The sequence below is a fragment of the Bufo gargarizans genome, chromosome 1, assembly GCF_014858855.1.
Source record: "Bufo gargarizans isolate SCDJY-AF-19 chromosome 1, ASM1485885v1, whole genome shotgun sequence".
NCBI classification, from domain to species: domain Eukaryota; kingdom Metazoa; phylum Chordata; class Amphibia; order Anura; family Bufonidae; genus Bufo; species Bufo gargarizans.
Genome location: NC_058080.1, coordinates 577043707 through 577058845, shown reverse-complemented (window position 1 = coordinate 577058845; position 15139 = coordinate 577043707). Strand labels below are relative to the sequence as shown.

Below are 15139 nucleotides of genomic sequence, written 5' to 3'. Positions count from 1 at the left end.
GAAAAAATCCCGAAATGTTGCACAATCAAAGGGCTAGAGATCTTCAATGCTAGCACCAATAACATAAAAAGCACACCAAACTAACATTACCCGTCTAATCTCAGCGGTAGAGAAGCCAGATGTTTTTAGCTGCTCACACTCCTTATGAAGAGTTTTGAAGTTCTCCATCAGTTCTTCATACTGTAAAGACAGACAATACATGGCTTACAACAGAAAAGATGATGATGTATTACACTGTAACACAAACAAACCAGCAAGATTTACTCGAGCCATAAAAACTATCAATGATGCCGCACGGCACTAGATCTATAGGTTTTATTTCCATCTAGACCAAATATTCATTTTCAATGTTATAACTGTTATTTAAAGGAATCTCTAGGATACATAATCAATGAGAGACCTTGTCCAAGTTCACCATTCATAACAGAAACCCCTTCATAGTTTTACTAGATATAATGCAACTTCCATAGGCTGCTTCTGATATTACAACTTAGCCCTATAGCTGTGCTTGTAACAATGTTGGTCTGTGCCTGTCAGCATCCATCTGCTTCCATTGGGTATGGCCGCCAGGATGATCACCTTGGTGCTGTTGTGCCTCCAGTTGTCTGTGCCTGACCAAGATCTTCCCAGTGGGCACAGCCAGCAGAACAGTTGTGTGATGGTCCCTCCTCTTCCACCAGACATGTGCGGTTTGACTGTGTCTCCCTGCCCTTACAGCGTGTGCGTCCTCCTCTCAAAGTTCCAGCGCGAACACCCTAATCTGTCACCAGCCTATGGCTGACCTCTTTCAAGTAATAAGGGAACCTTCCCCTTTGGGTGTGTACTGAGCAAAGGGTTACCTAGCTTGCTATTCCTTGCAAAGGTGTCCAGCAGTTTCATCTGTTTGCCCATGCCTGCCCTCTTCTTGCTTGCTAGATTTGCACTTTGCTGCTTGACCTCTGAACCCGTGCTGCCAGCCCTGACCTTTAGACTATTTACCAAACTGTGCGCACACAGCCTGCCCTGAATTCAGCCTATCCATTTACTACGACTTTGCATGACTCCATGGTGCCACACACCAGAGTCTCTAGATCCCTGTGGGTCAGCTGTCACTGAACTGAGACTATTCCAAAAGGTAGTAACCTGGCGGTTCCCCTGCAGTGGAGACCGGATCCCTGTATAGGATGAAAAGGTGAAGACCAGTGGGTCCACTTGAGTAACGCCCTTAGGAGTAGCCCCAAGTGAAATCTGTTCAGTGACAGTGGGACCCGCTTGCCTAAGAACGTTGTGATACTAGACAGTCCATGGATGACACCGGCGCTGTATTTTCTGATCAGTAGACGTTCCAGTAGATAGACCCTCACAAGTCACAAACAGAGCTATGTTATCAATATTTAGGCCCAAACAACTTTACATTTCCTACTGGTTTTATTTCCTCTCAAAGCTGAAGAATAGCAGTGCTACATAGAATAGAAATGCTACACTGAAAGAACTGATATGAACACATTCATTCCATAGCACTGCCATATATTGTCAATCCAAAGTAAACAGAATCCCACTTATAAAAGATATAACTACCAAGTCTACCTATAAGGCTGGAAAATAATCTTTTCTTATATAAATACAATGTCTGAGGAGGTTTGTGGCTTTTAACTACATCTTGTGCTAGGCAATCGTGCTTGAGATTGCCATGTAAACAGCAGGCTGGGCAGTCTTCCATGGATCTTGATAACATTCTGTAGTTGATAAAAATGAGGAAAACACTCCAAAATTCATTTCCTGGTAAATGTAAGTCATCAGAAGAAGGCTGCTGAGCTGGTTATTAATGTGTGTAATTGGAAAATCACAGTACAGAGACGCGCATATTAGCACAGTTGTCGAGGATCGGCCGTAATTCGCTATGAATTATAAATGTATACTGTCATGTGAGCCGATACCAACGTTGCAATTGATCCACTTAATTTTTCTCAATATATTTGGCAATAATTCTGCACTGCGAGGCCCACAATAAATTGACTCAATAGTGCTAATAATGGTAAACTGATGTGCTTTATGCCCCAGAAGTCTACAGCTATTAACATGCACAGAGTATACAGGGTGGGCCATTTATATGGATACACCTTAATAAAATGGGAATGGTTGGTGATATTAACTTCCTGTTTGTGGCACATTAGTATATGTGAGGGGGGAAACTTTTCAAGATGGGTGGTGACCATGGCGGCCATTTTGAAGTCCGTCATTTTGAATCCAACTTTTGTTTTTTCAATAGAAGGAGGGTCATGTGACACATCAAACGTATTGGTAATTTCACAAGAAAAACAATGGTGTGCTTGGTTTTAACGTAACTTTATTCAGTTATTTACAAGTTTCTGACCACTTATAAAATGTGTTCAATGTGCTGCTCATTGTGTTGGATTGTCAATGCAACCCTCTTCTCCCACTCTTCACACACCGATAGCAACATCGCAGGAGAAATGCTAACACAGGCTTCCAGTATCCGTAGTTTCAGGTGCTGCACATATGCATATGCTGTGAAGATACGAGATGTGCACCTGAAACTACGGATACTGGAAGCCTGTGTGTCACGGCTGAGGATGGGGAAAAACCTCAGCCATGCGATGCCAGAAGATGGAGTCGCTGCAAGGCCAGGACAGAGATCAGGTCACCTCCTATCATATCCCTAACTCTGACCCTGACTTCTAGCTGTATGAGCCGACCCTGATGGTAGGAGGGCTCATACTCCGGAACCTTGAAGTCCCTACTAGCCCCCAGGGTTGCCCTCAACTAGGAGCCGGGTAAGACGACCTGTTCCTCCTAGGCACGGAGGAACAGGAGTCTCACAGGCCAGGCTACAATAAAGGGGAAACATAAACAACTTATGGCAATGGCAGGTAAATGCAACAAGTATAGCACCTACCTGCCACAGACACAAAGCCTGGAACCCATGCAGATGCGCTGCTGTCCAAAGAACACACACGGACACAGCACACACCACACAACACACAGGAACACAGGACAATAGGCTGCAATAAACAAACATACCAAAAACACACCTTCATAACATCATGTGTGACATAACTTATGACCACAAGGGTGGCCCCCACTGGCAGATGGTGAATTACCAGGAGGATGTCTCCAGCAAAGCATTGCTGAAGAACCCCTCAGCTTCAGGTCTCCAAAGACACACCCACACAGACACACACAGGAAAGAGAATTAACCCTTCCAACACCAACCAGGGAAGTGAAACCACTTAAAGTGGAATACACACAGAAACATACTGGAGCTGTTACCGCCGGCAATGACATGCGTGGCAACCATGTCCTGGGAGTCAGCCAAAAGGCAGAGACACTGCCACCACATGTACAATATAGAACACGTTGCCACGGGCAGCCACCAGTGAAGGGAAGTGTCACAGTGCACACACCTAAACCTCGTGCACACCAAACACATAAAAGGCACACCTACAAAGACAGGTAGCCAGGTCCAACCGCATACACAAACAGCAAGCTGCCACATAAAAATTTTGCCAGCGGCAACCACAGGTAAGGCAACATACTTCAGCCCTCACCTGTGATTGACAACACAACCAAGACCGCAGGCAACTGCTTGCGGTTACAGGAGTCACGACCATGACCATGGTCGTGACACTGTGCTAGCATTTCTCCTGCGGTGTTGCTATCAGTGTGTGAAGAGTGGGAGAAGAGGGTTGCATTGACAATCCAACACAATAGGCAGCACATTGAACACATTTTATAAGTGGTCAGAAACTTGTAAATAACTCATGAAAGAATAAAGTTACGTTAAAACCAAGCACACCATTGTTTTTCTTGTGAAATTCTCAATAAGTTTGATATGTCACATGACCCTCTTCCTATTGAAATAAATAAAGTTGGATTCAAAATGGCCACCATGGTCACCATCAATCTTGAAAAGTTTCCCCCCTCACATATACTAATGTGCCACAAACAGGAAGTTAATATCACCAACCATTCCCATTTTATTAAGGTGTATCCATATAAATGGCCCACCCTGTACACTAGTCTACAGGTCTCTGCGGATAACTGTGGAGATAGAGCTGTTCTGTCTCTGGATGCTGCTAAGGCCTCTTTCACACTTGCGTTGTCCGGATCCGGCGTGTACTCCATTTGCCGGAATTACACGCCGGATCCGGAAAAACGGAAGTGAACTGAAAGCATTTGAAGACGGATCCGTCTTCAAAATGCGTTTAGTGTTACTATGGCAGCCAGGACGCTATTAAAGTCCTGGTTGCCATAGTAGTAGTGGGGAGCGGGGGAGCAGTATACTTACAGTCCGTGCGGCTCCCGGGGCGCTCCAGAATGAAGTCAGAGCGCCCCATGCGCATGGATGACGTGCCATGTGATCACGTGATCCATGAGCATGGGGCGCCCTGACGTCACTCTGGAGCGCCCCGGGAGCCGCACGGACGGTAAGTATACTGCTCCCCACTACACTTTACCATGGCTGCCAGGACTTTGGTAACCATTCAGAAAAAGCTAAACGTCGGATCCCGCAATGCGCCGAAACGACGTTTAGCTTAAGGCCAGAATAATGCTGCGGTATTTTCTCCGGCCAAAAAACGTTCCGGTCCTGAACTGAAGACATCCTGATGCATCCTGAACGGATTTCTCTCCATTCAGAATGCATTAGGATAAAACTGATCTGGATTCTTCCGGCATAGAGCCCCGACGACGGAACTCTATGCCGGAAGAAAAGAACGCAAGCGTGAAAGAGCCCTAAGGCTTTTGATAGTGTGGAGTGGGGATATCTCTGGGGTACGTTGAGCTGTATGGGTTTTAGACACCCCTTTATTAAATGGATAAAGGTACTGTATTCTAACCCGAAGGCACGGATTAGGGCTAATGGGGGAGTGTCTGGCTGTATTCAATTAGCTAGGGGAACTAGATAGGGTTGCCCGCTATCACCCCTATTATTTGCCATAGCCATTGAGCCTTTGGCGGCAGCAGTGCGAGAATCTCCGGATATAAAGGGATTTCAATACGGCCAGACACATAATAAAATATCATTATATGCCGATGATACTCTTTTACTTCTGGGAGATACATAATCTTCTATATCGGCCACTGTGTCTCTTATTGACAGGTTTGGTAGGCTATCGGGCCTTACTATTAATTGGCAAAAGTCTGCATTGATGCCTATAGATGGCCAAGCTGTATCTGTCACGGTTATCAACAATAAAATAACGTGTGTTGAGAAGATCAAGTACCTAGGGATACAAATTTCACCCAGGATTATGGACTATGAGGAGCTGAACCCGTTTCCACTCTTGGCGAAACTTAGAGTGAAGGTTAGAACCTGGTGTAAGCTGTTTCTCTCAGTTGTGGGAAGAGTAAATCTCTTCAAGATGGTAATGATGCCACAACTTTTATACGAACTCCATAATGCCCCGGTCTGGTTACCTTTGGACAGATTTCATAAAATTAATTCTATAATTAGGGATTTAATATGGAGGGGGGGGGGGGGATTAAACTGGAAACATTGCAGCATGATAAAACGGCAGGGGGCCTGTAGCAGCACAGTGTCAACATTTTAAGGGATGGAATACACATTGACTGATATGACTAGCCAGATTTTACAACAAAAAATAGGTGAGAGAGACCTTATGCGGATATTAGAGGGTGCAGGGGAGCATACCTCAGAGGACAATTTACTATTGTTAGTGCTCATGAAAAAAGTATGGACAAAAGTTAAACAGCTGAGAGGTATAGGGGGCATTAGTAAATTATCACCGATATGGAATAAACCCCTTTTACTGGAATTTCTCTCACTGTCTGGACTGCAGGATTGGAAATCTAAAGGGATCCTTAGGATGGGTGACCTGATAGATAATGGAGTGTTTAGGTCTTTTATGGATATACAGGAGAAATTCCAGGTTCCCTGTAAGAGTTTCTATCAGTATCTTCAACTCCGCCATGAGTATGATACTACGCTTAAAAAATGTAATGGCATTACTAAACTAGAGACAGACCAAAAACTGGTGCTCTTAAGAGGAGACAAGAGAGGCCCGATATCTGCGCTATACTCTTTGCTATTGGATATGTTTTTGAATTCCAATCCATTGTCACGAATGAAAAAATGGGAGAGAGATATAGGGGAGATGCCACAAGATCAATGGGAAGACATTCTAGAGGAGGCCCCTTCTGGTGTCGTTAAGCTAACAGGGGAAACCATCCCAACTATTCATTATACACAGGGTGTACAAAACACCAATATTTTTACATCATATCGGTGTCAGGAGTGACACTGTCCAAGATGTGCACTGGAACCAGCCGACTTGCTGCATATGATGTGGCAATGTCAGAGTCTAGATGGGTACTGGACGGGAATATTGGAGACAATATACACTGCCTGTCCAAAAGTCGCCACCAAAAAAAAAAAAAAGATTCTCAATGGGGTTAAGGTCTGGTGGCCAATCCATATGTGAAAATGATGTCTCATGCTCCCTGAACCACTCTTTCACAATTTGAGCCCGATAAATCCTGGCATTGTCATCTTGGAATATGCCCGTGCCATCAGGCAAGAACAAATCCATTGATGGAATAACCTGGTCATTCAGTATGTTCAGGTAGTCAGCTGAACTCATTCTTGAAGCACATACTGTTGCTGAACCTATACCTGACCAACTGTAGCAACCCCAGATCATAGCACTGCCCCCACAGGCTTGTACAGTAGGCACTAGGCATGATTGGTGCATCATTTCATCTGCCTCTCTTCTTACCCTGATGCACCCATCACTCTGGAACAGGGTAAAACTTAACTCAACAGACCAGATGACCTTCTTCCATTGCTCCAGAGTCCAATCTTTATGCTCCCTAGTAGTGTTGAGCGAACTTGTGTTTTAAGTTCGGCGTCTAAAGTTCGGGTTATCGAAGTATCCCGTTATCGATTCCGCTTCCACGGACCATAACGGAATTTAGAATCCATAACGGGATACTTCGATAACCTGAACTCGAACTTTAGATGCCGAACTTAAAACACAAGTTCGCTCAACACTACTCCCTAGCAAATTGAAGCCTTTATTTCTGGTTTATCTCACTGATTAGTGGTTTTCTTACGGCTACACAGCTGTTTAGTCCCAATCCCTTTAGTTCCCTTCACATTGTGCGTGTGGAAATGCTCTTACTTTCACTATTAAACATAGCCCTGAGTTCTACTGTTGTTTTTCTTCAATTTGATTTCACCAAACGTTTAAGTGATCGCCGATCACGATCATTCAGGATTTTTTTACCCGCCACATTTCTTCCTCGAATACGATGGGTCCCCACAATCCTTCCAGTTTTTAATAATGCGTTGGACAGTTCTTAACCCAATTTTAGTAGTTTCTGCAATCTACTTAGATCTTTTCTCTGCTTGATGCATGCCAATGATTTGACCCTTCTCAGACAGACTAACATCTTTTCCACGACCACGAGATGTGTCTTTCGACATTGTTTAAGAAATGAGAAGCAACTCATTGCACCAGTTGGGGTTAAATAACTTGTTGCTAGCTGAAAGATAATCGCCCATGCAGTAATTATCCAATAGGAGGCTCATAACTATTTGCTTAGTTAAATCCAGGTGGCGACATTTTTTTGGGGGACAGGCAGTGTATCAGACAATGTCAGTGCGGCTAGACAGAGATCCCAAGATATGTATCTTAGGCTATGTCTCAAAGGTTGGGACAGATGATTATATAAAAGTAGTGGTGGGAAGAGTGTTATATGTTGCTAGAAAACTAATAGCCCTGCACTGGATACAGGCGAGTCCTCCGACAGTAGAGGAATTTCGGATGAAAGTCACCAATATGTTGGTGTGTGAAAAAATTATATTTCTCATAAGAGGTTGCCCACAAAAGTTTGATAAACTATGGAGTGACTGGATGTCTCAATCACATTAGGCTCTAAAGAAATAAAACTGCTGGGCCGGAGTGAGTGGGGGGCAAGGGTTAAAGGAGGGTGGGAAGGGGTGGTAGTTTTCTCTAGAATTATATATAATTACATATATTTGTTTATATAAATATAAAATAACTTGACAATACACAGAGGATTATATCAAATGGATTTATTTTCTGTTAAATTTTAGAACTCGATGTGTATATGTATAACACTGTTCTGGTCAAATAAATAAAAAAAGATTTTATTTAAAATAATGGTATACTGCATTTGTAAAAATCAGTTCTGTAACCTTGAAGTGAGCAGGAAAACATTCTGCTCTGCACAGCCTGTCATTTCAATGTGAATGCCTGACTTGGCTTTAACAGGAACAGATAGAGGACTCTTGTGGTGGTGTGTGGGCATCGGGAGGTGGGCGAGTTATAGAATTCTCCAATGCAGCCTGTACTTTCTGTCCACTGTAGAACGTTCTCCTGTTGTTCTTAAAGATCAGGTATACTGAAACCTTTCCTCTATATTCCCCCTGTTTTCCATCTGGGTCTTCAATGTTTTTATAACCATTTCAATTATCCCTTCTCATAATGTTTAACTCCGTACACATTTCAACACAACAAAAGCAGTGACAAGAGTGTCCAAGAAGAATGGGCCAAATAATACTTGATCAATAAAAGTGAGAAGATATTAAAAATATGCACTGTAATACAAAAATATGGGGTGAGGCAAAAGTCTGGACGCAGCCTTTTAACCGGTGTCATTTGTAGAAAATTATCTTCAAACGTGTGAAAGTATTAATTGGGAGGGAGGCTGCATTGTTTGGAGGTGGAAATGTTTTTGGCTGCCATTTTGAATCCACCATATTGAATTCAGCTCAGGTTTTTCTAATGGGAAGGGGGCTCATGTGAAATATCAATGTTGGTTATAAGTTACCCAAAAACACACTGGAAGTGCCAGTTTTGCGTGTTGCACAATTTGGCCCACCTGAAATGGCAAATCCTACAGTGATGTGAAGAAATATCAGCTGTGGTTCTTCAGTGTGTTCACAAAGACTGGATTAAAACATTAAACCACACGCATCTGGTAGAATGGTGGACACACAGAACACTTCATGTAAAGCCCTTTAGGAAACTTTGACCTCCTAAACAGATAAAGATATGCCAAAACTGACACTTTCATTGTGTTCCCAGGTAAATTCTAGCCATGACTGATATATCATAAGACCCTATTTCCATTGGAAAAACCTGGGCTGAATTCAATGACAAATTTCAAAATGGCAGCGGAAAACGTTTCCTCCATTAAATAATGCAGCCTCCCTCCCAGTTCATACTGTCACACAGAGGTTGTGTCATCTTGCCGTTACTAAGACAGAGTCCCAACCACCAGCTGGCCGGCAGACCGGGGAGCATGCTGGAGCTCGCAATTTCAGTGGCTCCCATTGCAGGGCATGGGAGGTATAGAAACAGTGTAGCAAAGCAAGTTATGCTGGTGGTCAGGACCATGTGTCACCTTGCCTTAGGCTACTTTCACACTAGCGTTAATGTTTTCCGGTATTGAGATCCGTCATAGGTTCTGAATGCCGGAAAAAAAACGCTTTTGGTTTTGTCCCCATTCATTGTCAATGGGGACAAAACGTAACTGAACAGAGCGGAATGCTCCAAAATTAATTCCATTCCGTACACATACTGGAGAGCAATGCTGCGGTTTGCTTTCCATCCTGGGATGCGGAGCAAGACGGATCCGTCATGACCCACAATGCAAGTCAAGTTTTCTCTGACACAATAGAAAATGGATTCGTCCCCCATTGACTTTCAATGGGGTTCAAGACGGATCCATCTTGGCAATGTTAAAGATAATACAAGCGGATCCGTTCATAACGGATGCAGATGGTTGTATTATCAGTAACGGAAGAGTTTTTGCTCAGCCCTGCCGGATCCAGCAAAAAACACTAGTGTGAAAGTAGCCTTAGTAACGGTGAGTAGAACAGCTAATGGCCCCTTTTTATCGGCCAATTATTGGCAAACAATGTTTGTCAATGGTTGCCAACCGTCCAAAAATTTTTGGAAAGTCCTTAAAAATAGGTGACTTTTTTCCTGTGTCCGTGAAAAAAAATAGATGTGTCCGTGATTTTTTTTTGAGGCTGATGGTATTTGACTAGATTATTTTGTTTGTAATTTTCAGCATTTTACAGCTCACAGTAAATGCTGGTAATGAGTTCATGCTGGTAATGAGTTCTCATCAATATATTGAGCTCTAGACATGTATTTCTTGCCATTTTTATCATCAGTTATGGTTTTCCAAACTGTCCATTAAAATATTGGCTGTCCATGATTTTGGGATACTTTGTCCAGAAAAAAGAAAATTTATGGTTGGCAACCGTGGTTTGTATGAATGCTTGTTGCCGATAATTAATCTGTGCGAAGGTGTCACTGATCACCCGACGTTCGAGTAAACACTTATTTATTAGGTGAAAGCAGAGGTCGCAATAACATCTGTACAAGCGTCAGAGACGCTTATTCAGGCCATTTTACTCCTTAAAGGGAACCTTCCATCAACTTTATGCTGACCTCACTGAGGGCAGCATAAAATAGTGACAGAAATGCTGATTTCAGCGGTGTGTCACTCATGAACTAAAAGTAAGTGGTTGCTGAGAACCAGCATCATAATCATTGCAGCCCAGGCCTTGAAAAGAGTCAAATCTACCTGAGAAGAGTCATGGTTATTCCTAATCTCCTGCTCTCCCGTCCATCTGCTGATGATTGGCTGCTCTCTCCTAGACAGAAAGAGAGAGAACTAGGTAGAAGACGGTCAGTCATCAGCAGGTGGCAGGAGAGCAGGAATTCATGAATAACCATGACTGTTCTCAGGTGGCCGTGACTCTTTTCCAGGCCCAGTCTGCAATGATTGTGATGTTGGTTCTCGGCAACCACTTACTTTTAACTTATAAATAACAGACCGCTGAAATCATCTCACCTGTCTCTACTTTATTCTGCTGTTAGTATAGCCAGCACAAAGTTGATGACAGGTTCCCGTTAAAAAAAAAAAGTCTAAGGCGTACCAATATGCCTTAGACTTTTCCCTGCTTTTCATCAGCGCAGTAAGTGCTGTGAACGGCGCAGGCAGAGCAGCAATGCTGCTGCTGCCTGAAACAACCAATAACAAAGCTCCATACATCAAGGAGCTTTGTTATTGGTCAGTTTGAACGGGCTGCCGACCATTGAGCACGCTGCTCTGTAGTGAGGGGGAAGAATCTGGCAGCGTCACACGATCCTTACCGGATGGCGCCTGGTGGGGTAAGGGGTCTTGATGGGCAGTTGGCTTTAGCGGGGGTCACAGCTCTGTGAACCCTGCTAATCTCTATAACCAGGAGTCTGAAGCTTCAGCCGAACGCTGCTTCTCCTCCCTGCTGAGTGCAGTACTGAAGACGGCCTCAATAGAAAGTCTACGGGACCGTCTTAACTACAGCGCTCAACAGTGAGGGGAAGCCGCGTTCGGCTGAGGCTTCAGACTCATGGTTATAATGTTCAGCATGGGTGTAAAAAATTAAATAAAAAGTGATTTCTTTTCAATGTTAGACAGGGGGGCCTGCCTGGAGTTTTTCAAACCCTGGGTCGGGGGGTGTGTGTTTTTTCTGTCTAAAGCCTCATGCAGACAGCCGTTGCCCATATTGCGGCCCGCAAACAGTGGGTCTGCAATATACAGGCACCAGCTTTCAGCTTTTTTTCAGATAGGAAATTTGGGTTTTCATGAGCTGTATGCCAAAATCATCAATATTAAAACAATAAAAGGCTTGAACTACTTCAGTTGGTGTGTAATGAATCTAAAATATATGAAAGTCTAATGTTTATCAGTACATTACAGAAAATAATAAACTTTATCACAATATGCTAATTTTTTTAGAAGGACCTGTATATACAGTCCCTGACAAAAGTCTTGTCGCTTGTGTACAAATTGACCTGAAGTGCCGCTAAAATATATTTCTAATCAAGATTTTGTTACAAGAAATGGGTCATTTTAATCCCAACAGCTTTTGTAATAATGTTTCAATGCAAAACGAAACTGACAAAAAGTATTCTAATATTCACAGCTTGGTAAAACCCATTGAATCAATTTTTGCCAAGACATAAGTGTTGTCGCCTTGTCATATGAGCTTCACCTGTGACTAATAATGGATCAATTAGGTCTCAGGTGTGTATAAAAAGAACCCCAGTACACTAGACCTTCACATGAACTGCAACTAGACCTCTGCAAACATGCCTAAGATTCACCCGGAGACTAAAGTGTTGATTATCAAGAGGCTGAAGACCAGATCCACTGCTGATGTGGCAGACACCTTCAATGTGTCTCAGCGTCAAGTTCAGAGGATAAAAAAAAGATTTGAAGAGACTGGAGACGTTATGGACAAGGCCAGGTCAGGCCGACCTCGCAAGACAACTGCTTGAGAGGACCGTTTGTTGGCTCGAAAATCCAAGGCCAGCCCATTTTCCATTGCAGCAGAGCTCCACGAGACCTGGTCACCTGAAGTCCCTGTGTCAGCCAGAACAGTTTGTCGGATTCTGTCTCGAAATGGCCTCCATGGTCGAATCAGTGCCCATAAGCCCGCACTAAACAAAAGACAATTGAAAAACCATGTGGCATTTGCCAAGGCCCACAGCCTGCTAAAAGGATGGACGCTGGAAAAGTGGCAGAAGGTGGATTTTTCAGATGAATCTTCTGTTGAATTACACCACAGTCGCTGCAAATATTGCAGGAGACCTACTGGAACCTGCATGGTGCCGAGATTTACCCAGAAAACAGTGAAGTTTGGTGGAGGCAAAATCATGGTCTGGGGTTACAGTATGGGGGTGTGCGAGGGATCTGCAGGGTGGAAGGCAACATCAATAGTCTAAAATACCAAGAAATATTAGCTACCTCTTATATTCCCAACCATAAAAAAGGCCAAATTCTGCAGCAGGATGGTGCTCCATCGCATACTTCCATCTCCACATCAAAGTTCCTTAAGGCGAAGAAGATCAAGATGCTCCAGGATTGGCCAGCCCAGTCACCAGACATTAACATCATTGAGCATATGTGGTGTAGGATGAAAGAGGAAGCATGGAAGACGAAACCAAAGAATATTGATGAACTCTAGGAGGCATGCAAGACTGTTTTCTTTGCTATTCCTGATGACTTAATCAATAAATTGTATGAATCCTTGCCAAACCGCATGGATGCTGTCCTTCAAGCTCATGGAATTCATACAAGATATTACATTTGGATCTCACAGCACCACTACTTAATTTGCTGACATATTTTTGGATTTGCAGTAAAGTTGTTCAATTTCTTTATAGGCGACAAAACTTTTGTCTTGCCAAAATTTGACCTTTATGTCTTGATTAAATGATAAATCTTTTTTCAGTGAAACTAATTTATTTCAGTGCATTAAACATCATTTGGGAGGGCTTTAGCTTTTCATATGAGCTATTTCTAACACCGATTGATTAATAAAAAGTCAGGTTAATAGCAGGAGTTTCTACAAAATAGAGAAGCGACAAGACTTTTTCAGGGACTGTATATAGATGGCTCATTACCGCTGGGTTGTACAGAGTGGTATTAGGACACCCACAGACTTCTAATAAGTCGGCCGGCCTTGGGTCTGGAGTGAATGCACAGTAGGTTAATATGGCCAAGTGATAAAGTACAGCCCAATATGGCGGATCCTCCCTGTACTTCATCACTTGGCTATCATAACCTGCTGTGCATTCACTCCAGATCCCTCCCAGGGGATTATTAACCCTATGCTGGAGGGGGGGGGGGGGGGAGCAATGTTATTCACATAGGACTGTATGTTGGAGAAACTGAAGGGAGGGGTTGTTATTTACATGGGACTGTATGTTGAGGAAGTTAATGGGAGGGGGTGGTTATTTACATGGGACTGTATATTGGAGAAGTTAATGGGAGGACACATTCACACCGCACCTATATAATTTCTGTTGTTGTGCTCTGTTAAATGAACAGACCAATGAAAATAACGGAAGTGCTTGATCGGGCAAGTAACTGACAGGAACAGAGCTGACCAGACTCCACTGAATATAATGGAGTCCGTTCAGTTTCTGTTCAGGATCTCATCTTTTTATCAAAATCCTACAAGGCTTTTTTAGTCTGATCTTTTTGACAGAAACTGCGACTGAGTTCCCGAACGGAGCCTCCAACACCGATGTGAGCAAGTGCAGACCTATGTATTATGTATTTGAATTACTGCAAATTTCGTACTCCTCCTTGGCTAAAAATGCTCCTCAAAAATGGTAAGTGGAGTATTTTTACTTTTCTGGAAAAATGTAGTGGACAGCTCCTTTGGAAAATGAAGAAGAGGAGTCTGATTGGTTGCTATGGGCAATTAAGCCAGTTCTATTTTACACCAGTTTGATAACTGACCCCCTAAGTTTTTTTTTTTTTCTTTAACCCACCCTGAGACCTTTACTAAAAAATATTCCTTTTTGGACAACTCCTCTAAGTCCAAATTATGTGTTAGGGGAAATAAAGTATCCAAGCATGACTGAATACTGTCTCTTGATGGTATTACATGTGGTGTGAAGAGAGCCTAATGTACTATTAAGTTTGGACTTTCTCATTGCTGAGATATGCTCATCACTTCAAATAAACGTATCATGGCATAACTGCTGCCACAAATAACTTCCCTGATCTAGATTAGGATTTGATGCTATAAAAAACACAATTTGCCCTAGTTCTCAGAAATGTGTCTCACAGCCTGTGTTTTACATCTAAAATTGAGGCCTCATATTTGTAGATACTGCAGATTCATTTATAGACTTTAGGTAACCTGTGTTTAACCAAAATGCTGCATTTCTTGGGAGTCCATTCCTGGGATAATCCTTGACCACCAAAGTTGTTCAATTGTGAGGTGTCAACACAGGAGAGCTGTAATACTGCATTTTTTTAAAACTATTATAGTCATGATTTTTCGTTAAAAACTGTGCAACCTGCTGGTGCTTCTAACAGTCTGGGTGCAGGCAGTGTTTAGAATGACAGGACCTTTGAGCATGCGAGTCAAAGGTCCTGACAGTGCAGATGTGTGGAGGAAACCTGCACTGTGCTGTGTGTAAGATGTCTGGGCTATCTGCTCAGTCACATTTCACACACACTCACTGACTTTCAATGACTCGATAACCCAGACATTTTTACACAGTAGAGCCGAATGCACAAGGCTGTGGAACATGGACGTGAGCGGTCCGTGGTTTCCTGGCCTGGCATCCTG

The 15139-nt window shown here is 43.1% G+C and overlaps 1 protein-coding gene across 1 annotated transcript in view; it reads right to left on the bottom strand.

The window, feature by feature from the left end:
• The window catches only part of IFT81 (intraflagellar transport 81), a 156367-nt gene that overhangs the window by 86908 nt on the left and 54320 nt on the right, over window positions 1-15139 (bottom strand). Inside the window, 1 exon segment of the mRNA XM_044275756.1 lies at window positions 91-180. Within this exon segment, the coding sequence (XP_044131691.1) occupies window positions 91-180 (90 nt within the window).